The sequence below is a fragment of the Salmo trutta genome, chromosome 4, assembly GCF_901001165.1.
Source record: "Salmo trutta chromosome 4, fSalTru1.1, whole genome shotgun sequence".
Classification (NCBI taxonomy): domain Eukaryota; kingdom Metazoa; phylum Chordata; class Actinopteri; order Salmoniformes; family Salmonidae; genus Salmo; species Salmo trutta.
This window is the reverse complement of record NC_042960.1, coordinates 41,259,173-41,284,897: the sequence shown is the minus strand read 5'-3', so window position 1 is coordinate 41,284,897 and position 25,725 is coordinate 41,259,173. Positions and strand designations below refer to the sequence as shown.

Sequence of the window (25,725 nt, the reverse complement as noted above, 5' to 3'; positions counted from 1 at the left end):
CAATAGTCATTTAGTTCAGTTATCTTTGCATTCTTGGGTACAGGAAAATTTGGTGGCCATCTTGAAGCATGTGGGGACAGCAGACTGGGAAAGGGAGAGATTGAATATGTTTGTAAACACACCAGCCAGCTGGTCTGCGCATGCTCTGAGGACTCGGCTAGGGATGCCGTCTGGGCCCGCAGTCTTGTGAGGGTTAACATGTTTAAATGTCTTACTCATGTCGGCCACGGAGGAAAGCCCACAGTCCTTGGTAGCGGGCCAGGTCGGTGGCACTGTATTATCCTCAAAGCGGGCAAAGGTGTTTAGTTTGTTTGGAAGCAAGACGTCGGTGTCCGCGACATGGTTGGTTTTCCTTTTGTAGTCCTTGATTGTCTGTAGACCCTGCCACATGCGTCTCGTGTCTGAGCCGTTGAATTGCGATTCCACTTTGTCTCTATACTGACATTTTGCTTGTTTGATTGCCTTGCGGACGGAATGACTCTGTTTGTATTCTGCCATATTCCCAGTCGCCTTGCCATGGTTAAATGCGGTGGTACGCGCTTTCAGTAATGCTACCATCTATCCACAGTTTCTGGTTAGGGTAGGTTTTAATGTTAAGATGTGTTAATGATGCTTTTTTTGTATTAGCTAGCCACCGCTGAGGTAATTCACTAGCGTTGACGGAAGTTGTGAGACGGAAACAAACACAATCACGTTCGAATGGAACTGAGTCAAGTGGACGGGGCTAGATAAGGCGAATACCCACTGTATCTGTAAGATGTGTGCTGAAAGTTTAGGAAAAACATCATACTGATTAGACTTTTTTTCCAACCCACAATTTGCACCACTTCTGTACAATCGCCCACATATAGTGTATATATCAGATGATATGCTGCAAAACTTTAATAAAATTGACAGACATTTCTACACCACAATAAATCTATAGTGATGGGAGAAATACATATCAACAACACATTTTCTAATAAGAGTAATAAAAGGATATACAGCACAACGTCTTGTGGTATTTTGTTTTCCAAGTGTAAACTATATGTTGACACAGTTCTAAGAGGGATGATACAATATCACGATATGTCTCAATACTAAGGATCTCTCTGTGAGAGTAGAATCTTAACTTGATATTTGTATGGATAACTCAAAAACTTTCACATGATTCAACATGTCAATGGGAGACTTGAGTTATTGAGTTACGCATAGAGATCTCAAGTTAGAACTTGAGGAATAATGGTTCCTTGGGTTCTAGCTACTGAAGACAAACACAACTGTTTGTGTGTGTGCGTATCTACGACGGAGCATGTGTGTGTTCTTCAGACAGAGTTCCGATGGCAGTGTGTGTACTGCATGTTGAGTAAGTCCTGGTAGATCTTGGAGTGGAGAAAGCGTGGGTAAGAGTCTTTCTCCATGAGGCTGTGGACCCTGGCCTGAACCTCATTCAGACTGGAGGGGGTGGGCTCTGCAAGGCTCTGCCTCATCACTTCCCGTGTACGGAAGTCTATGTTTACCTACAGGGACCAAGGAAGGGAAAAGAAAAGTTAGATATCCAAATCATCTTAGTGTGAATTTCCTTGTGGACAGCATCAACATTATTATTAATCCTTATAATCAAAGTATGCATACAGTATTCATGTGTATCTATCGGAGGTTGTGGATTAAAATGTTTATCTGACACATAGTAACCCCAAATTAAAAACAAATCACAGCCTTTTGCATTGCTATTTAAGGCCAGGCACCACAGGCTGAAAATATATTTTTGCATATACAGTTCTTATCAATTTAGAAATGTTTTGGTATTTTGGTCCATTAATATTTTCATTATTTTATCTTATTCTTACTCATCAAAAAGTCATGAATTGTAACCACTTTTACAAATACTTTCAAAGCTAATTTAATCACACATCATTTAAAAGCCCATTTCATAGAGAATTTTACCAACCCGCCTATATGTAGTAACTTACTTTGAATTTTTTCTTCTAGATGACATTTTCTGAAAAATGCACCAAAAAGGCATTTTACATATCTTTCTTTAGTATATTACAGATAGATTGTGAATAAATACTTTAAAAAAAAATCTATGCGTAAGTCCAGTCAAGGAGTGTCTTAATAAAATGAAACATGAATATTTAGTCTTTCTTCATTCAGCATCCAGAAAAATGTATTTGTGTGATGCAAATATACACATATTTAATTAGAACACCTAATTTTCATATTTTAATACAATATCTCAGAAAATGTTTAATACAAAAAACTATTAGATTTCTGACCACTTTCAACTGGTAAAAGACTGTTATGATTAAGGGGGGAAAATACCCTATTAGGGTGTGGTGCCTGACCTTAAGAGACAAAGTAAATATTTTGCATCATTAGTCATTTGATCGAACACAAACCTCTCTGGGAGCCTTGACATCAATAAACTCATTGTAGATCTTGTTAATTTTTGTCATCAATTTAGCGGGAGTCTTGATTTTTTTATATTCCTCGCAGGCCATCCAGAACTCAATGTTCTCGTCGCTGAACTCCGTCTTGAGAAAAGTCCGGAACGCAGCCAGGCCACCTAAGACACAAAACATCCATCAGCTAGTTAGAAGAGCTAACGGACAGCAAGTGTGTGTGTGTGTGTGTGTGTGTGTGTGTGTGTGTGTGTGTGTGTGTGTGTGTGTGTGTGTGTGTGTGTGTGTGTGTGAGAGAGAGCAAGCATGTGTGTCTTTACAAAGATCTATATTGTATCCCAGCACATATTTCTGAACATGGGCCAGTTTCTTTGGAACTGATTTTCTTTTTCTTCACAGAGAGCAGCTGTAGATACTAACAGGGTTGTTTATCATGTGTTGATATTGTCTCAGATGCAGAGCGTGCTCTTGTTCTCAGCACAGGGAACAGCTCTGTGATTAGAACATAAACATACGGCCCACAAACCTTCAATGAGCTTTCTGTCTTCATCAATCAAAGATAAGTGATCAATTTGTCTGACATCAATGAAAACACAGGAGGAGGTCATGTTTTGCAATTGGCCGTGTCATGTTAAACATGTTTTCTCCATACTTTCTATCCCTCCTCCACTCACCCTCCCTCCCTTCTCTTGCATTTATTTGCTTAACATTTACCCAGCAGCAGCAGTAGAGTAGTCCATCAGGCCCTATCACCAACATTACTCACACACTCTCACTACACACTGGTTATAGGAAAATCACCAGGGACACTGTGACTGCATGCAGCCTTGTCAACAGACAGTGTTCAAAATAAAAAGGCATTGAACTTAGCTTGGAGGAAGATTCTCTCGCCCTGCTTTATTCTTAAATATGTGTCCCCAAAAAATACACAAAAAACCTGAGCTTTCTTAAATCTCCTAGATATAGGACAGACACTTCAAAACCTTATTCCTTATGACCTTATTCGTTATGACTGTCTTTTTTTCTATTTATGAATGTGTTATTCAATGCGTTTGTATGAGCTGTAGTTGTAAAAAAGTATGTTCACTTGGCTACGCATGCCTCTGTCTAATATCAATATGCCTCGTCCATTACTGTCCTGGATAGTGATTACTGTCTTATTTCACTGTAGAGCCTTTAGCCCCGCTCAATATGCCTTAACCAACCATGTTGTTCCACCTCCTACATATGAGATGACATCACCTGGTTTAAACGTCTCTAGAGACTATCTCTCTCATAACTCAATGCCTAGGTTTACCTCCAATGTTCTCACATCCTACCTTACCTTTGTACACTATGCCTTGAATCTATGCTATCGTGCCCAGAAACCTGCTCCTTTTACTCTGTGTTCCGAACGTCCTAGACGGCCAGTTCGTATAGCCTTTAGCCGTACCCTTATCCTACTTCTCCTCTGTTCCTCTGGTGATGTAGAGGTTAATCATATCATGCAGTGCCTAGCTCCACTCCCACTCCCCAGGTGTTCTCATTTGTTGACTTCTGTAACCGTAAAAGCCTTGGTTTCATGCATGTTAACATTAGAAGCCTACTCCCTAAGTTTGTTTTACTCACTGCTTTAGCACACTCTGCCAACCCAGATGTCTTAGCCGTGTCTGAATCCTGGCTTAGGAAAACCACAAAAAAACCTGAAATCTCCATCGCTAACTATAACATTTTCCGCCAAGATAGAAATGCCAAAGGGGGCGGTGTTGCAATCTACTGCAAAAATAGCCTGCAGAGTTCTGTATTACTATCCAAATCTGCTCCCAAACAATTAAAGCTTCTACGTCTAAAAATTCACCTTTCCAGAAACAAGTCTCTCACTGTTGCCGCTTGCTATAGACCTCCCTATCCCCCAAGCTGTGCCCTCGATATCATATGTGAATTGATTGCCCCCCATCTTTCTGAGCTCGTGCTACTAGGTGACCTAAACTGGGTCATGCTTATCACCCCGGCCATCCTACAATCTAAGCTTGATGCCCTCAATCTCACACAAATAATCAATGAACCTACCAGGTACAACTCCAAATCCGTAAACACGGGCACCCTCATAGATGTCATCCTAACTAACTCGCCCTCAAAATACACCTCTGCTGTTTTCAATCAAGATCTCAGCGATCACTCCCTCATTGCCTGCATCCGTAATGGGTCTGCGACCAAAAGACCACCCCTCATCACTGTCAAATGCTCCCTAAAACACTTCTGCGAGCAGGCCTCTCTAATCGACCTGGCCGGGGTGTCCTGGAATGACATTGACCTCATCCCGTCAGTAGATGATGCCTGGCTATTCTTTAAATGTGCCTTCCTCACCATCTTAAATAAGCATGCCCCATTCAAAAAATGTAGAACTAGGAATAGATATAGTCCTTGGTTCACTCCAGACCTGTCTGCCCTTGACCAGCACAAAAACATCCTGTGGCTTTCTGCATTAGCATCGAATAGCCCCCGTGATATTCAACTTTTCAGGGAAGTTAGGAACAAATATACACAGGCAGTTAGGAAAGCTAAGGCTAGCTTTTTCAAACAGAAATTTGCATCCTGTAGTACTAACTCAAAGTTCTGGGACACTGTAAAGTCCATGGAGAATACAAGCACCTCCTCCCAGCTGCCCACTGCTCTGAGGCTAGGAAACACTTACCACCGATAAATCCACTATAATTGAGAATTTCAATAAGCATTTCTCTACGGCTGGCCATGCTTTCCACCTGGCTACCCCTACCCCGGTCAACTGCCCGGCACCCTCCACAGCAACCCGCCAAAGCACCCACCATTTCTCCTTCACTCAAATCCAGATAGCTGATTTTCTGAAAGAGCTGCAAAATCTGGACCCCTACAAATCAGCCGGGCTAGACAATCTGGACCCTCTCTTTCTAAAATGATCTGCTGAAATTGTGGCAACCCCTATTACTAGCCTGTTCAACCTTTCTTTCGTATCGTCTGAGATTCCCAAAGATTGGAAAGCTGCCGCGGTCATCCCCCTCTTCAAAGGGGGTGACACTCTAGACCCAAACTGCTACAGACCTATATCTATCCTACCCTGTCTTTCTAAGGTCTTCGAAAGCCAAGTTAACAAACAGATTACCGACCATTTCGAATCCCACCGTACCTTCTCCACTATGCAATTTGGTTTCTGAGCTGGTCATGAGTGCACCTCAGCCACGCTTAAGGCCCTAAACATCATAACCGCCATCGATAAGAGACATTACTGTGCAGCCGTATTCATCGACCTGGCCAAGGCTTTCGACTCTGTCAATCACCACATTCTTATTGGCAAACTCGACAGCCTTGGTTTCTCAAATGATTGCCTCGCCTGGTTCACCAACTACTTCTCTGATAGAGTTCAGTGTGTCAAATCGGAGGGCCTGTTGTCCGGACCTCTGGCAGTCTCTATGGGGGTGCCACAGGGTTCAATTCTCAGGCCGACTCTCTTCTCTGTATACATCAATGATGTTGCTCTTGCTGCTGGTGATTCTCTGATCCACCTCTACGCAGATGACATTCTGTATACTTATGGCCCCTCTTTGGACACTGTGTTAACTAACCTCCAGACGAGCTTCAATGCCATACAACTCTCCTTTCATGGTCTCCAACTGCTCTTAAACGCAAGTAAAACTAAATTCATGCTATTCAATCGATCACTGCCCGCACCTGCTCGCTCGTCCATCATCACTACTCTGGACGGCTCTGACTTAGAATACGTGGACATCTACAAATACCTAGGTGTCTGGTTAGACTGTAAACTCTCCTTCCAGACTCACATTAAGCATCTCCAATTCAAAATTAAATCTAGAATCGGCTTCCTACATCGCAACAAAGCATCCTTCACTCATGCTGCCAAACATACCCTTGTAAAACTGACCATCCTACCGATCCTCGACTTCGGTGATGTCATCTATAAAATATCCTCCAACACTCTACTCAACAAACTGGATGCAGTCTATCACAGTGCCATCAGTTTTGTCACCAAAGACCCATACACTACCCACCACTGCAACCTGTACGCTCTCGTTGGTTGGCCCTCGCTTCATACTTGTCGCCAAACCCACTGGCTACAGGTTATCTACAAGTCTCTGCTAGGTAAAGCCCCGCCTTATCTCAGCTCACTGGTCACCATAGCAGCACCCACTCATAGCACGTGCTCCAACAGGTATCTCTCACTGGTCACCCCCAAAGCCAATGACATTTACATTTAAGTAATTTAGCAGACACTTTTATTCAGAGCGACTTACAGTAGTGAATGTATACATTTCATGCATTTTTTTTGTTGTATTTTTTGTTTTTTTGTACTGGCCCCCCGTGGGAATCGAACCCACAACCCTGGCATTGCACTCACCCTGCTGGCGTTACAAACACCATGCTCTACCAACTGAGCCACAGGGAAGACAATGACTGGAACAAACTGCAAAAATCTCTGAAGCTGGAGACTCATATCTCCTTCACTAGCTTTAAGCACCAGCTGTCAGAGCAGCTCACAGATCACTGCACCTGTACATAGGCTGTTTACAGATGGGCTATCTACCTACCTCATCCCCATACTGTATTTATTTATCTTGCTCCTTTGCACCCCAGTATCTCTACTTGCCCATTCATCTTCTGCACATCTACCATTCCAGTGTTTAACCTCTCTAGGGCAGGTGGCACCAAATCGTCCCACCTACGTAACAGCCAGTTGAATCCTGTGGCGCGATTTTCAAATACCTTAGAAATGCTAATACTTCAATTTCTCAAACATATGACTATTTTACAGCTATTTAAAGACAAGACTCTTGTTAATCTAACCACACTGTCCGATTTCAAAAAGGCTTTACAACGAAAGCAAAACATTAGATTATGTCAGCAGAGTACCCAGCCAGAAATAATCAGACACCTATTTTTCAAGCTAGCATATAATGTCACAAAAACCCAGAAGACAGCTAAATGCAGCACTAACCTTTGATGATCTTCATCAGATGACACACCTAGGACATGATGTTATACAATACATGCATGTTTTGTTCAATCAAGTTCATATTTATATCAAAAACCAGCTTTTTACATTAGCATGTGACGTTCAGAACTAGCATTCCCACCGAACACTTCCGGTGAATTTACTAAATTTCTCACGATAAACGTTTCCTATAAAGCATAACAATTATTTTAAGAATTATAGATACAGAACTCCTCTATGCACTCTATGTCCGATTTTAAAATAGCTTTTCGGTGAAAGCACATTTTGCAATATTCTAAGTAGATAGCCCGGCATCACAGGGCTAGCTATTTAGACACCCAGCAAGTTTAGCCTTCACCAAACTCCGATTTACTATTAGAAAAGTTTGATTACCTTTCCTGTTCTTCGTCAGAATGCACTCCCAGGACTTCTACTTCAATAACAAATGTTGGTTTGGTCCAAAATAATCCATAGTTATGTTCCAACAGCGGCGTTTTGTTCGTGCGTTCAAGACACTATCCCAATGGTAAATAAGGGCCACGCGCACGGCGCATTTCGTGACAAAATATTTCTAAATATTTCATTACCGTACTTCGAAGCATGTCAACCGCTGTTTAAAATCTATTTTTATGCCATTTTTCTCGTAAAAAAGCGATAATATTCCGACCGGGAATCTGCAATTAGGTAAACAGACGAACAAAAATATATCACTGGGTCGACTCGGGCACGCGCCTAAGTCCTTTGTCCTCTGATCGGCCACTTGGCAAAGGCGATAATGTGTTTCAGCCAGAGGCTGCCTCGATATCGTTCAGCTTTTTCCCGGGCTCTGAGAGCCTATGGGAGCCGTAGGAAGTGTCACGTTACAGCTAAGATCCTGACTCTTCAATAAACAGAGACAAGAAGAACGACACCTTGTCAGACAGGCCACTTCCTGCATGAAATCTTCTCAGTTTTTTGCCTGCCATATGAGTTCTGTTATACTCACAGACACCATTCAAACAGTTTTAGAAACTTTAGGGTATTTTCTATCCAAAGCCAATAATTATATGCATATTCTAGTTACTGGGCAGGAGTAGTAACCAGATTAAATCGGGTACGTTTTTTATCCGGCCGTGTAAATACTGCCCCCTAGCCCTAACAGGTAAATTGCTATATTGTAATTACTTCACCACCATGGCCTATTTATTGCCCTAACCTGTTAAGGACAGACGTTTCGCTAGCGGAACGCCGTTCCGCCTGCGGAACCCCTAGCCAACAGCCAATGGCATCGCACAGCGCGAAATACAAAACGAACTAAAATACCACAATTCAATTTTCTCAAACAATCAACTATTTTACACCATTTTAAAGATAAGACTCTCGTTAATCTAACCACATTGTCCGATTTCAAAAAGGCTTTACAGAAAAATCAAAACATTAGATTATGTCAGGAGAGTACCCTGCCAAAAATAATCACACAGCCATTTTCAAAGCAAGCATATATGTCAGAAAAACCAAAACCACAGCTAAATGCAGCACTAACCTTTGATCTTCATCAGATGACACTCCTAGGACATTATGTTATACAATACATGCATGTTTTGTTCAATCCAGTTCATATTTATATCAAAAAACAGCTTTTTACATTAGCATGTGATGTTCAGAACTAGCATACCCACCACAAACTTCCGGTGAATTTACTAAATTACTCACGATAAACGTTTACAAAAAAAACAATTATTTTAAGAATTATAGATAGAGAACTCCTTTATGCAATCGCGGTGTCAGATTTTAAAATAGCTTTTCGGCGAAAGCACATTTTGCAATATGCTGAGTAGATAGCTCGGCCATCACAGGCTAGCTAATTTGACACCCACCAAGTTTGGCACTCACCAAACTCAGAATTACTATAAGAAAAATTGGATTACCTTTGCTGTTCTTCGTCAGAATGCACTCCCATGACTTCTACTTCAACAACAAATGTTGTTTTGGTTCAAAATAATCCGTAGTTATATTGAAATAGCTCCGTTTTGTTCGTGCGTTGAGGTCACTATCTGAAGGGTGACGCGCAGGCACATTTCGTGACAATTTTTTTTCCAAATATTCCATTACCGTACTTCGAAGCATGTCAAACGCTGTTTAAAATCAATTTTTATGCTATTTTTCTCGTAAAATAGCAATAATATTCCAACCGGGCGACGTTTTATTCATTCAAAGACTGGAAGAACAAAATGGAGTAGTCTCGTGGACGTGCATCTCTAGTGTCACTGTCCCCAGGCAGGCCAGTAACAAACAGAGCTGCTGTACTTAGCCCAGAGACTGCAGAGCTCTCATTCCACTTTCTGGCGCCTTCTGAGAGCCAATGGAAGCCTTAGAAAATGTCACGTTACAGCACCGAGGCTGTATTTTCGGTAGAGAGGCTACAGAAGGACAATAGATTGTCAGACAGGGCACTTCCTGTATGGAATCTTCTCAGGTTTTGGCCTGCCATATGAGTTCTGTTATACTCACAGACACCATTCAAACAGTTTTAGAAATGTTAGAGTTTTCTATCCAAATCTACTAATTATATGCATATTGTAGTTTCTGGGCAGGAGTAGTAACCAGATTAAATCGGGTACGTTTTTTTATCCGGCCGTGAAAATACTGCCCCCTATCCCAAACAGGTTAACTCTCTTATCTTACCTCATTTGCACTCACTGTATATAGACTTTTTGTTTTATTTTGTTCTACTGTATTATTGACTATGTTTTGTTTATTCCATGTGTAACTCTGTGTTGTATGTGTCGAATTGCTATGCTTTATCTTGGCCAGGTCGCAGTTGCAAATCAGAACTTGTTCTCAACTAGCCTACCTAGTTAAATAAAGGTGAAATAATAAAAAAAATGGTGTGAGGCAGAACCGGTTACAGAAGTGCTTCCCTTTGTCCCCTTCTGTCTGAGGATAATATTTGTCAATTCTAGGAAGAAGCAGACTTAGACCCTAGACTTTCATGCAGCTAGGGTCATAAGAGGTTACATGTTGATGTGACGTCAAACCATGATTGAAGTTTACACCAATTTGTCTATGTTATATAACAGCACCACCTGTTAAAGAGTTAGAAGGGTCTACAGTATACTGAATAATTTGCTTGATTAACTCAAGAGACAAATGCTAATTTGAAACATTCACACATTACATTACAAATGCCCATTAAGATAACATTACCATATGACTTGAGTTGTGAGTATATCTCTAGTTTAGACAAAATATTATAGTAATATTAAAAAACAGCAAGTTGTTGTTCATTGACGCACTGCAAAATGAAAAATAGAACTAAAGTCAAGGTCGGTCGTCTGTCTTCCTACTGTGCAGTCTAATTTTCCACTCCCTGTGGAGAGCCTATAGCTATCACTCCCTTTTTTGTCCTTTTTGTCAGGTTCTCTAGTAAGAGTGTATGTGTGAGTGAGAGAACACTGACAGTCTCTTCAGATGGCCTGTTATTATAAAACAGTTAACCTGTCACGTGTGTGTGTGTGTTTGCATGTGTGTATTTGCACATGAACATGTGTGTTATTGTGTAATCCACAGAGAAGGTCACAACCAAGAGTGTGACTCATTGTGTGTTGAGGAGTAACACAATGAGTCACACATCAATAACCAGACAGACAGGGGATCTTACATAAGGGTTTAGGGGGAAAGAAATGGACTGATGTGGGGAGCCATCCTCAGATAGGAAACAGAAAGACAATCATCTTGTCAAATGAAATAGAGGCAATCATGTTTTCAAAGAGAACAGAAGGGGTATAGAATGGGACTGAGGAAAAAATGTAATCCGTACAGTTGCGTGGTTTGCTTCTATCCATTCGCTAACAATGGCACGGACAGTTTGCTGGAGGGTGTCACGCCCTGACCTTAGAGCCTGTTTTATTCTCTAGTTTGTTAGGTCAGGGTGTGACTTGGGTGGGCATATGTGTTTCTATTTTTTGTTGGCCTAGTATGGTTCCCAATCAGAGGCAGCTGTTTATCGTTGTCTCTGATTGGGGATCATACTTCGGCAGCCCCTTTTCCCCACCTGTGATTTTGGGATCTTGTTTTTGTATAGCTGCTGTGAAGCTTGCAGAACTTTACATTCATTTTGAATTTTCTTTGTTTTGTCGGTGTTCATCAAATAAAAGAAAGATGTACACTTACCACACTGCACCTTGGGCTCATTCCAACAACAAGTGTAACAGAGGGGTTGGTTGATAAAAATAAAATATTGTTTCCTCCTTATTTTGGTTCAATTTCTCATATAACTCCAAAGAGAAGGATTGACTGATACTTGTCAATAAAAAGGGACTTACACTTGTTCGACAGAAGAACATCGAAGGAATCTGCCCATAGAACGACTTCATCTTTTGACAGCCTTAAAGAAAAGACAGAAAGATACAGTGACATGTTTTCAAATGCAACCATGCAGTTAAAGGCAATTCAACACACACACATTAACAGTTTTAGAGATTGCTCTAAAAGAGTCTACACCGTCTATCGTGTAGTCTTATTATATACAGCTGAAGTCAGAAGTTTACATACACCTTAGCCAAACACATTTAAACTCAGTTTTTCACAATTCCTGACATTTAATCTGAGTAACAATTCCCTGTCTTAGGTCAGTTAGGATCACCATTTTATTTTAAGAATATGAGATGTCAGAATAATAGTAAACAGTGATTTATTTCAGCTTATTCCCAGTGGGTCAGAAGTTTACATACACTCAATTAGTATTTGGTAGCATTGCCTTTAAATTGTTTAACTTAGGTCAAACATTTCGGGTAGCCTTCGACAAGCTTCCCACAATAAGTTTGGTGAATTTTGTCCAATTCCTCCTGACAAAGCTGATGTAACTGAGTCAGGTTTGTAGGCCTCTTTGCTCGCACATGCTTTTTCACTTCTGACCACAAATGTTCTAAAGGATTGAGGTCAGGGCTTTGTGATGGCCACTCCAATTCCTTGACTTTGTTGTCCTTAAGCCATTTTGCCACAACTTCGGAAGTATGCTTGGGGTCATTGTCCATTTGGAAGACCCATTTGCGACCAAGCTTTAACTTCCTGACTGATGTCTTGAGATGTTGCTTCAAGATATCCACATAATTTTCCTCCCTCATGATGACATCTATTTTGTGAAGTGCACCAGTCCCTCCTGCAGCAAAGCACCCCCACAACATGATGCTGCCACCCCCGTGCTTCACGGTTGGGATGGTGTTCTTCGGCTTGCAAGCCTCCCCCTTTTTCCTCCAAACATAACAATGGTCATTATGGCCAAACAGTTCTATTTTTGTTTCATCAGACCAGAGGACATTTCTCCAAAAAGTACGATCTTTGTCCCCATGTGCAGTTGCAAACCGTAGTCTGGCTTTATTATGGTGGTTTTGGAGCAGTGGCTTCTTTCTTGCTGAGCGGCCTTTCAGGTTGTCAAATATAGGACTCATTTTACTGTGTATATAGATACTTTTGTACCCGTTTCCTCCAGCATCTTCACAAGGTCCTTTGCTGTTGTTCTGGGATTGATTTGCACTTTTTGCACCAAAGTACATTCATCTCTAGGAGACAGAACGTGTCTCCTTCCTGAACGGTATGACATCTGCGTGGACCCATGGTGATTATACTTGCGTACTATTGCTTGTACAGATGAACGTGGCACCTACAGTCATTTGGAAATTGCTCCCAAGAATGAACCAGACTTGAATTGTGGAGATCTACAATTTATTTTCTAAAGTCTTGGCTGATTTCTTTAGATTTTCCCATGATGTCAAGCAAAGAGGCACTGAGTTTTAAGGTAGGCATTGAAAGACATCCACAGGTACACCTCCAATTGACTCAAATGTTGTTAATTAGCCTATCAGAATCTTCTAAAGCCATGACATTATTTTCTGGAATTTTCCAAGCTGTTCAAAGGCACAGTCAACTTAGTGTATATAAACTTCTGACCCACTGGAATTGTGACACAGTGAATTATAAGTGAAATAATCTGTCTGTGTCACGTTTGTCGTATGATGAAGGAGACCAAGGCGCAGCGTGTGTATCATTCCACATTTTATTTAAACTGTGAAATTATGCAAGACATATAAACAAAACATCAAACCGTGATGAAGAGGTGCAACATACTCTTACTCAAAATAATCTCCCACAAAACCTAGAGGGAAAAACAACAACTTAAATATGATCCCCAATTAGAGACAACGATGACCAGCTGCCTCTAATTGGAGATCATCCCAACAAAAAAAACATAGAAATACATGAACGAGAACCCCACATAGAAATACATAAACTAGACAAAACCCCCAACATAGAAAAAAGAAACTAGAACCAACATATAAATAAACTAGACAAAACCCGCTGTCACACCCTGACCTACTCTACCATAGAAAATAAAAGCTTTCTATGGTCAGGATGTGACAGTCTGTAAACAATTGTTGGAAAAATTACTTATGTCATGCAAAGTATATGTCCTAACCGACTTGCCAACACTATAGTTTGTTAACAAGAAATTTGTGGAGTGGTTGAGAAACGAGTTTTAATGACTCCAACATAAATGTATGTAAACTTCCGACTTCAACTGTATGACATATTTCTGGCATTGCGAGTAATAATACCTACATTGTATTTCAATGGGAGGGACTGGAACAATGTCATATGATGAAAATATCTACTTACTTTCGGCATCTGGTGGCCCTGTCCTGGGTAGGGGGCAGGAACTCAGTGAAGTCGGGGTATGAGTCAGACTTATTGGACAGGCAGCCTAGTCTGGTCTTCATTCTACTCATATGAATGGGAGAATGGAATAGAAGCACACAAGAATGTACCCCTCCTGATTACTGATCACATGACATGAGAACATATGATATCAAATTTACACTGTCCTCTGATGTACAAATTCATCTTCACAGCTTATTTTTAGCTAACCAACATGTACACCTACAGCTCTAAACATAGTCTTCCAGGAAAGTGCTCAGATCTAAACCTCCTGCCTATAGTCACTATGCTGATTGTTCAGTCATGAGCAAGGCCACGGCCTGTGGATCAGTGTATTGATCCATCCAATGACTACACAATTAAATGTTTGCATCCAGGTGCTCAGATGTTGGAAGTGGGAGAGCACAGTTTCAGGATGTGCCTCATGAAGTTTACTAAAACATCATATCACTTCACATTTGTCTAATATGCACCGACCTGATGACACAGTAATTTGCCTTCGACATATTTCTGCTTAACTCACACTACATATCACACAATCAATCTGTTCAATGTTTTTTCTATGGTGTATCATGGACACCGGTTGTTGATGTAATCATCAAATGAATGAAATGGCCAGTAATGTCCTACCTGACTTATCAAACAGTAACGTTTCATATCATGACCTATTGGCCAGCTGCTGTAGGATTAGACAGATCAGACAGACATACTGATGGATCTGATTAGAGTCATTGCTCTAAAGAGACACACCAGATAGACATAGAAAGCAGGTGTAGCTCCATATGGAGAAACCAACATGAATACCCATCAGTTAACCACCAGAGAACATCCAATCTGGATAGTGAGCCACAAGCCTCTCTACCATGCACCTTTTTCCCCTGATAACACACACCAAGCACTGCTGTGAGTGCTCAATATGCCAAAATGGAATGAGCGGAATGAGTTCCCCCATCTGTAGTTAGTTACATCAGTGACATGATCTCCATCCCACTGGTGGGTAAACTGTTAGAGTACTCAGTGTTGCTTCTCCTCTTGGTGTTATTGGAATGGTCAGTCAAGCGTCTGTAATCCAATGACTCCTCTTAAATAACTGGTGTTTGCTGTATTTCTCTGCTGACGCATAAAGAGAGAGGGGTTGTTGGAAAGAAATAGTCTGGTCTTTTTATTCTTATGAACAACAGGGTAGTTAGTGTAAGTTTTACTTCCTTTAGTGATCATTACCCTAAAGCCAGATGCCACCAGCAGTCCCACTACAATATCAACAAACTGCTTGTATCACAAAAGCTTTTCCTTTTTCAATTAGCTTGATCCCTACAGGCCACTACATTGCAAAACAATATATACTGCTCAAAAAAATAAAGGAAACACTTAAACAACACAATGTAACTCCAAGTCAATCACACTTCTGTGAAATCAAACTGTCCACTTAGGAAGCAACACTGATTGACAATAAATTTCACATGCTGTTGTGCAAATGGAATAGACAACAGGTGGAAATTATAGGCAATTAGCAAGACACCCCCAATAAAGGAGTGGTTCTGAAGGTGGTGACCAGACCACTTCTAAGTTCCTATGCTTCCTGACTGATGTTTTGGTCACTTTTGAATGCTGGCGGTGCTTTCACTCTAGTGGTAGCATGAGACAGAGTCTACAACCCACACAAGTGGCTCAGGCAGTGCTTCTCATCCAGGTGTGTCTGTCAGCGTAGTGTCCAGAGCATGGAGGCGCTACCAGGAGACAGGCCAGTACATCAGGAGACGTGGAGGGGGCTGTAGGAGGGCAACAACCCAGCAGCATGACCGCTACCTCCGCCTTTGTGCAAGGAGGAGCAGGAGGAGCACTGCCAGAGCCCTGCAAAATGACCTCCAGCAGGCCACAAATGTGCATGTGTCTGCTCAAACGGTCAGAAACAGACTCCATGAGGGTGGTATGAGGGCCCGACGTTGTGCTTACAGCCCAACACCGTGCAGGACGTTTGGCATTTGCCAGAGAACACCAAGATTGGCAAATTCGCCACTGGCGCCCTGTGCTCTTCAAAGATGAAAGCAGGTTCACACTGAGCACATGTGACAGACGTGGCAGAGTCTGGAGACGCCGTGGAGAACGTTCTGCTGCCTGCAACATCCTCCAGCATGACCGGTTTGGCGGTGGGTCAGTCATGGTGTGGGGTGGCATTTCTTTGGGGGGCCGCACAGCCCTCCATGTGCTCGCCAGAGGTAGCCTGACTGCCATTAGGTACCGAGATGAGATCCTCAGACCCCTTGTGAGACCATATGCTGGTGCGGTTGGCCCTGGGTTCCTCCTAATGCAAGACAATGCTAGACCTCATGTGGCTGGAGTGTGTCAGTAGTTCCTGCAAGAGGAAGGCATTGATGCTATGGACTGGCCTGCCCGTTCCCCAGACCTGAATCCAATTGAGCACATCTGGGACATCATGTCTCGCTCCATCCACCAACGCCACGTTGCACCACAGACTGTCCAGGAGTTGGCGGATGCTTTAGTCCAGGTCTGGGAGGAGATCCCTCAGGAGACCATCCGCCACCTCATCAGGAGCATGCCCAGGCGTTGTAGGGAGGTCATACAGGCACGTGGAGGCCACACACACTACTGAGCCTCATTTTGACTTGTTTTAAGGACATTACATTAAAGTTGGATCAGCCTGTAGTGTGGTTTTCCACTTTAATTTTGAGTGTGACTCCAAATCCAGACCTCCATGGGTTGATAAATTGGATTTCCATTGATTATTTTTGTATGATTTTGTTGTCAGCACATTCAACTATGTAAAGAAAAAAGTATTTAATAAGATTATTTCTTTCATTCAGATCTAGGATGTGTTGTTTAAGTGTTCCCTTTATTTTTTTGAGCAGTATATCTATCTATGTACATGCGGTCACTATGGGGACAACATTGTCGATGCACTTATTAATAAAGCCTGTGATTGTAGTGGTAAATAGACAGCTATGAAAAATATGGATGAAAAAACTCAAGCAAAAACTCAACTTCCTTAATATTAGAGATTGTGCTCCAGCTGTTGTTAAAAAGACACACCGCTCCCCCTCTCAGCTTACCTGTTTCTACTTGTTGTGTATGCACTGATATTTGTGTAACTAATAGATGCACACACACACTACATGTAAATGTTTTAAATCTATGTAAATTGTAAAGTATTTTGTCTGTAATGTTTTCATTATGTGTCGGATGCCAGTAAGACTAGCTGTCTCCATTTGGGTTCGCTAATGGGGACCCTAATAAATCTAAATCAAACCCGAGACTGCCGTCCGATCTTCACAATGCATGGAAACATCATCACAAGAGCTGTTCGTCGGGAGCTTCATGAAATGGGTTTCCATGGCCGCAGCCTAAAATCATCATGTTCAATACCAAGCATCGGCTGGAGTGATGTAAAGCTCGCCGCCATTGGACTCTGGAGCAGTTTTCCACATTTTACTACGTTACAGCCAAATTCTAAAATGGATTAAAAAACCTGCAGCAATCTACCCACAATACCCCATAATGACAAAGCGAAAACCTTTTTTTAAATGTTGCTAAATTGTTAAATATAAAAAGCGGAAATACCTTATTTACATACGTATTCAGACCCTTTGCTATGAGACTCGAAATTGAGCTCAGGTGCATCCTGTTTCCATTGATCATCCTTGAGATGTTTGTACAACTTGATTAGAGTCCACCTGTGGTAAATTCAATTGATTGAACATGATTTGGAAAGGCACACACCTTTCTATATACGGTCCCACAGTTGACAGTGCATGTCAGAGCAAATCAGGGGAGAAGTGCCTAGGTCATGGAAGTGAACAAGAACCCACCCAGTGGTCACTCTGACAGAGCTCTAAAGTTCCTCTGTGGAGATGGGAGAACTTTCCTGAAGGACATCCAGCAGCACTCCAATCAGGCCTTTATGGCAGAATGGCCAGACGGAACCCACTCCTCAGTAAAAGGCACATGACAGCCTGCTTGGAGTTTGCCAAAAGGCACTTAAAGACTCTCAGACCATGAGAAACAATCTTTGGTCTGATGAAACTAAAGATTGAACTCTTTGGCCTGAATTCCAAGCGTCACGTCTGGAGGAAACCTGGCACCATGCATACGGTGAAGCACGGTGCTGGCAGCATCATGCTGTGGAGATGTTTTTCAGAGGCAGGGACTGGGAGACTAGTCAGAATCGAGGCAAAGATGAATGGAGCAAAGTACAGAGAGATCCTTGATGAAAACCTGCTCCAGAGCGCTCAGGACCTCAGACTGGGGCGAAGGTTCAACTTCCAACAGGACAACGACCCTAAGCACACAGCCATGACAATGCAGGAGTGGCTTTCAGGACAAGTCTCTGAATGTCCTTGAACCCGATCAAACATCTCTGGAGAGACCTGAAAATAGCTGTGCAGCAACCTGACAGAGCTTGAGAGGATCAGCATAGAAGAATGGGAGGAACTCCCCAATTGTAGGTGTGCCAAGCTTGTAGCGTCATACCCAAGAAGACTCTAAAAACCTGTGTTTGCTTAGTCATTATGGGGTGTTGTGTGTAAATTGATGAGGAAAAAAAAAATGATTTAATCAATTTCAGAATAAGGCAAAATGTGGAAAAGGTCAAGGGATATGAATACTTTCCGAATGCGGTGGTAAATAGACAGCTACGAAAAATATAGATGAAAACATCAGACTGAAAGTATAGATGAAAACTCTCTTGGTAAATAATGTGTGTCAGTATTACTGATTCCTGCTAGTAGCTCACTAGTCCCTATGAGGTGTCTAGTTATACAGGTTATCAGATCTATATGCAATTAGTTGTTGGTAGCAGCGTCGAGGGAACAAGCAAGGTTCAACACGACCACGCTATTATCCCACACTCAGTCTCTGTGGTTCATATGAGCCCCCAAATGAGCTGTCTGTGTCTAGCTCAACGCTTTTCATTCCCTACAGAGGAGTATGGGAATGATACAGTATTGCTGTGTGATAGGAGCACGACATAATTGCCTATTTCATCTCAGTTTATACAAAGGCAGAACATATAAACCCAGTTGTTGAAAAACAAAATACTGAACAACAATAAGTATTTTGCATGCCGTGGCCTAATACAAATAGCTCCAAAGTATACAGCAAATACAGTGCTATCGTCACCATAAAAGGTGAATGGAGGCGTTTTCCAGGTGGTGTTTTTGTGCTCATTTACGACTGCACAGTTTTACAACAGATCTGATTTATAATGGGAAACATGCTTATGTACTGTATAGGGTGCGCCAAGTTTATAAATCTCAATATTTTTGTACCTGTGCAGACATTTCAGAAATCTTCATCCAAATTGAAATTAGTGATCGCTGTTCTGATGTCCAGAAGCTGTTTTCGGTCATATGATAGCATAAATATTATGTAAAAAATAGTTACAATCAGCGAAAAAAAGCACAAAAAATAGCAGAATTGGTCAGGAGCCCGTAAGATGGCACTTATGCACTGCCATAACTCCAAACTTACTGTGTTCTAGAGGGGAAGTCGTCTTGTTTGAAGTACGTCTTGTGATATGTGTTGTCTGTAAATGGAGTGTTGTATGTCCTGTGCTTTGATTTTGTGAATGTTTGCCAGGAACTGCTATATGTTGCCAGACGACTTCCCCTAGAGGGACAATAAAGTATTCAATCAATCAATCTCTGCAGTGGAGAGCAGAGCTGTGTTTTCACGTTTTCTCTGCTCTGCAGCGAGCTGAATCTCTTCACCTACATTGGGTGGGAACACGTGCCTGTCTGTCTGCCTGCCTGCAGAGCTATTTATAAAGTTCTGTGACAAATCTGTGTAGTCAGGGGGAAGCCACTTAATGTTCTATTCAGCCATGCAGCAGGCACGGACTCCTGGAGGGGCTGCTATAAAAAGGATTCCAAATTTGAACATGTCAGTTGCCTCATAAAAAAATTCATATGACAACATTCGCAATTCCTTAAGATGCCTGGTTGCTGAAAAGGGATCCTGAAAGTACTGGGTCTAAAAATTCGAATTGAATTTACTTAATTACTCATGATTAACGTTCACAAAATACATAACAATTATTTTAAGAATTATAGATACAGAACTCCTTTATGCAATCGCGGTGTCAGATTTTAAAATAGCTTTTCGGCGAAAGCATGTTTTGCAATATTCTGAGTAGATAGCTCGGCCATCACGGCTAGCTAATTTGACACACACCAAGTTTGGCCCTCACCAAACTCAGATTTACTATTAGAAAAATTGGATTACCTTTGCTGTTCTTCGTCAGAATGCACTCCCAGGATTTCTACTTCAACAACAAATGTTGTTTTGGTTCGAAATAATCCATAGTTATATTGAAATAGCTCCGTTTTGTTCGTGCGTTGAGGTCAGTATCCGAAGGGTGATGCTCGGGCGCATTTCGTGACAAATAAATTCTAAATATTCCATTACCGTACTTCGAAGCATGTCAAACGCTGTTTAAAATCAATTTATGTGATTTTTCTCGTAAAATAGCGATAATATTCCGACCGGGCGAGTCATCTCGTGCACGCGCGCATCAGTGTCATTGTTCTCAGAAGGACCACTCACAAAAACTCCGGCTGTTTTTCACCCAGAGACTGCAGAGCTCTCATTCCACTTACTGGCGCCTTCTTAGAGCCAATGGAAGCCTTAGAAAATGTCATGTTACAGCAGAGATGTAACGTTATTATTATTGATATCAACAATTAACCATAATCCCAACTCATAACGTTACTACCCTGCATGAATCTGCAGGTAGCTTACCAACCACGTTCAATGTTAGCTGGCTAACATTATGCTATAACTAGCATTGCAAATGGCTCTGAGATACAAATAATATAATTACACAGATCATACACGTAGCGTTAGCTAGCGAGCCAGCCAGCTAACTTAAGCTAGCTAGCTAACAGTACACTTTCACTTGAAATGAAAATGACTTTCTGACAAAATTAGAAATGTGTAATATCTGAAAATGTCGGTAGATAGACTATCTTTACCCATATTCATGGGTGGACACTTCTCCGGCTCTACCACAGATGCCATGGTTGCCTTTAGTTTGAATCGGGAGACAGGTGTTTTACACAACAGCCTTCTGTGTGATCTCTTTTCAACCCTGTCTGCATATTTGCAATCAAACGGCAGAATTTTCTCCAGCTCCTTAGCTATCAAACTCTAATTCCACTGATTTCAAAACTCGGTCCTCCAGAAAGTGGAGAGCAACACTTATGCACCTGTACTATGTAATATCTTTCAAAAAAGCTGAGTTAGAAAGGATTACCTACACATACTGACCAGCTCATATTATAGACAGAAGTGTGCTACATGGCAGACGAATCCAAACTCCTCTCTCGGCATGCCCAGCGCACTCATTATCTCCGCTAATCATGGCTAGCAGGAAGGTTGGTTCCTTTTCCTGTCGCTAAACCAACTAGCCTCGTAATTTAACAATTGCATTCGTATTTACAGATGGCATACAAATTTGATATTAAGGCACATGAAAGTTCACATGTTCCCGAAGGCATTTCTGCCCAAAAACGCATATGAAAACGTTTACGTTCAAATGACTTTCCTGTGAAGTATTGACGTGCGACATACGCCTAGTTTCCTGAAACGAGTCGCATATCATACTAAATCAAGTGTCTCTGATTTATGTACAGAATAATACAAAATGCTCTGAGACCAGGTTGGAATAATCACCCTGTTGACTTGGTGTAAGCAGTTTCCCACCATGCAGAGTTTCTCTCTGTTGCTAAAGTACAGTATTATCTAAATGTTGCATTAGGTATGGAGAGAAGCAATTGCTGCAATCACTTATTTCCCGTGTGAGTTAAACATCATGGGAACACTGAATAATTCGGTGTCCTTTTTATTTATTGTGTGTATCTGTGTGTGTGTGCCTACTTTTGCATTAGGGTATGAGCATGCACACATTTGGATACCGTCTGTGTCCCTGTCCGAAAGATGAGTGCCCCTGCTGAAACCTTCCCAGGCTGTTTCTGGCCTTACAGACCTATGCTGCTCTGCTGGCTTTGTTTTTAAGGCTGGGGTTGTCCGCCTGTCCCTGCCCTGCTCTGTCTATCCGTCTATCTGCCTGATGTCCAGTTTGTCCAGTTTGGGGCAAACTTGACTCCGTTTGAACTGATTCCATCCTTCTCTGTACCTTCTTTCCATCCCTACTTCATCACTCTCTCTATATATCTCACATCCCTATTTGTGTACGTGTAGCCACTGCCAACGGTTACCCTTCATGAACATTGTTATGTGGACCCCCAGCTATCATGCTTTTATCCACAGAGGCATTGACCTTACCCTCTCAGGTAATCTAACTCTAAAATTAGCCCTGTTGTCTGTTCTGCAGGCTACAGCTTGCTGTCTCACTGATGTCCTTGCCTTGTTATGCCAGCTTTGCAGTATATGACACTGAGTGTAGGCTATCTCTATACACTCTCATAGAGTAGACCTGATCCTGATAAACACATCAGCCCTGATGTATGGCGCACCTTGACAGGCATGGGGTAAAGCCAGGACAGAAGCCTCCAGTCTCAGTTCATCAAACGAACACTGTCTATCTATTTTTACCCAAGCTCTCTTCAGGCACAGTGATGTACGATCACATTAATGTAACTTTTGTTCCCCAGAGAGGTTGATTTTCACATGTGCTGCTGCCCAGTAGGCTACAATGGAATCTAATGCACTCATTACCATATCAAACAAGAAATTAAGACACACTTGCATGCACACACGCACGCACACCCACGCAAACACACACACACACATTCACTGCCCCCTGGAGGTGGAAGTTGGGGACTGAGGCATATGACACAAGGGCAGTAAGGACGCTGAGCAAGGCCATATACCCATCCAGCCCTGAGCGATGAGGACAGTTCTATTTAAACTAAATATATGCAGAGTGGTCATGTTAATGGGGACATTTGGATGTAATATTGGCTAAAAATAACATTGTGCAGAGCATCACAGCATGCAATTTATAATTACATTTTAAGCTTTTGTTTTCATCTCCGTTTCAGAATCATTGTGCGGTTTACAACGAGCACAGACATGTGCTTAGTTATTCAACCTTAGCACAACAAAACTACATTTATTTGTTAATTTGCTCTGGAGTCATGCTCCGTACGGTGATAATACAGCCAGGTCGTTCAAGATTGATGTTGAAATTAAACATCTATCCATGTCCTAAAGATGATGGGAAATGGATTCAAAGCTTGGGTTGTACTACAGCATTGTGGATGGAGGTGGTGGACTCTGGATCAGAAGGTTGTGTGTTCGATCCCAGCCTCGGACACTGTTTTTTTAAATGTTATTTCTTTCATTTTTAGTTTTAACCTCTAAAAGTCTAAGACGTTGGGGGGGTGGGGTACTAAGCTAACATATGGAATTGTTTTAAGATGGTCATATCATGGATCATTAAGCTATTTGATTAAGAATTCGAGGACCCCTTTTGTTATAAAATTATGTTGAGAAATTATTTGATAAAATATTGAATTTGGCCTTTACTACCATAGCCCCTACAAACGCATTGAATAACACAGTTCTAAATGGCAAAAAATAAATCATATGAAATAAGGTTTTCAAGTGTCTAGGAGATGTAAGAAAGTGAAGGAAATAATTTTTGTCACATATTTACAACAAAACTTCCTCCATACTTCCATTCGTTTGTATGGGTTACCTTCAGACGAGTCTTGTGCCACTATCGCATTCGTGCAAGTCTCCCCTTTCTATAGATCATAATAGTTTGTATGCTAAACCGTTCGGACGCTACAGACCTTTAATTGAGAAGACCAATTTTCAGGAAGTCTCATGGTCTGACAAACATCGCTGTAGCTTGGCTACCTTCGACTGCAGATGCGGAAGGGCGAATGGGCGGATGAGGTGGATTGAGACGCAGCCCATGCAGATACCTTTATCTTAAACTGACGGATTTTGCTGAGGATTTTTTTATTGTGTTACTTAGATTGATAGACTCTTAAGGATGAACCATATCCCAAACCTTAACCTTTCAGAATAAGTGCCAAAACCTAACCCTTAACTTCGAAATTTGACGTTTGGTGAAATGGAACGATACAGAGCAACAGGAGCAACAAAAACACATAGAAATTTTACGTTTGGAGCAACTACGAAATTTGACATTTAGAGAACGTGGATCAACGTCTAATTATGCAGTGAAACTGTGAGAGCTTGTTGGATAATAACCACTGGGCTGATGATTATGAAGTAGATGATTACACGTTTGAACATTGCCCTTCTTTTGGTATTTTTTTTTATGTTATTTTCTGCTAAGTCAGTAATGATGCTCTTAATCCTGACTTTAGGTTTTTATGTAATCAATGTATTTGGGGGATTAGGTTTGCAGACCACTCCATCCAGACTGAATAAGCTTGACAGCTCATTCTGTTGAAAGCTTTCAGTTACTAACCCTTTGCAGGGTCAGTTGGCTTAAAAATACTGTAGCTGTATCTAGATTTAGGTAGCTATAGCTGTTTTCTCTTTCAAACGCACACTTTTTGGATGTAGATGTTCATATAATGTTTCTGTGTTGAGAGTGGCCAGGCAGAATCTCTGTTTGATTAGGGGCAGGTTTTTGGGTGAAATATGCTGAAGAGGGTGGGAGGAGTATTGAGATGTAAGGGATGAGGGAGTGGAGAGAGCGATATTGATTATTTCTGTACACAAGGATGATAAATATTTGTTGGGTTACCCTTGTGTGAGAAATGAAAAAGAGGTGAGATAATGATTGAGATAGAGAGAGGTGTTAAACCTGTAGGTGGGATTTGTGGGTGCTTCAAATCCCCTCTGTCTGTAGCTCCTCCACTGTCTGACATTTACTGGCACACACGCACAGATACTACAATTTCTAAATGTGTAAACAATGCACTGCTGTTGTAAATAATCAATAACCAAAACCAAACTATATTTGGAGTAGCAAACAAACTATCCTCTCATGTATCTAACAGTGTGTTTCCAGATGATGACAGTCATCTGTCCTGTAAACGAACAGTCAACATCTTTTCTATTCTGGTGATCAGACACATTGACAGCAGATGTACATAACGACAGTCTGCTTCCCATCCTTTATCCATAGTGGACTTTAGTAATGTAGCGATCTACTAGTAAGATGAATATGGATGATGTTTTACCTTAGCCCTGTTGTGTATTTGATCAGCGCAGGTGGACAGTTTCTCTCTTTTCCTCCCAAGCGTACGTTTGAGATGAACAAGCCGCTATTTATCCACGTCGGTGTGTGCGTGACTGTGTGTGTGTTTGTCTGTGATGGCACTCCTCTTGTGTGGCGATTATATCTGATGTTACTGTTACAATTGCCGTAAGTAGGAGGCTAGGAGCCACGCAGCATGCTCATCAGTGTGAAAACATGGTAGGGGGGAACGGAAACTGGGAGAGGGGTTTAGGAAGAGGGAGAAACAGAGAAGGAAGGAAAGGCACAGAGAACCCTTACAGAAAATCCACATGATTTCACATGATTTCACGTGAACATTCACATGAAATCATGTGAACTTATTTTTGGAACACTTCACTTGAAATCACGTTTTCATATGTGTAGTTTCATGTAATCACATGTTGATTTACATGTTGTCACATTAACTTCACATAAGAGCACGTGATCACATGAAAACATGTGAAAACATGTTTTTGGAACAATTCATATCTGATCAAGTGAAA

The 25,725-nt window shown here is 41.5% G+C and overlaps 1 protein-coding gene across 3 annotated transcripts; it reads right to left on the bottom strand.

Moving 5' to 3' along the window:
- Nucleotides 1-859: 859 nt before the first annotated feature.
- Nucleotides 860-25,437, bottom strand: LOC115192352 (regulator of G-protein signaling 8-like). 3 transcript variants are annotated; one of them, XM_029750749.1, is made up of 6 exons: nucleotides 19,525-19,796; nucleotides 19,323-19,389; nucleotides 14,002-14,103; nucleotides 11,652-11,713; nucleotides 2,382-2,548; nucleotides 860-1,499 (listed from the first exon to the last, which is right to left on the bottom strand). In XM_029750749.1, the coding sequence occupies exons 3-6, from the start codon at nucleotides 14,100-14,102 to the stop codon at nucleotides 1,305-1,307; spliced, it is 525 nt and encodes a 174-aa protein (XP_029606609.1). In that variant the 5' UTR covers nucleotide 14,103; nucleotides 19,323-19,389; nucleotides 19,525-19,796; the 3' UTR covers nucleotides 860-1,304. The 3 variants fall into 3 exon arrangements, with proteins under 3 accessions (XP_029606609.1, XP_029606608.1, XP_029606610.1); XM_029750748.1 differs by lacking the exons at nucleotides 19,323-19,389; nucleotides 19,525-19,796 and adding an exon at nucleotides 25,185-25,437; XM_029750750.1 differs by lacking the exon at nucleotides 19,323-19,389 and having other exon boundaries at nucleotides 19,525-19,596.
- Nucleotides 25,438-25,725: the final 288 nt, after the last annotated feature.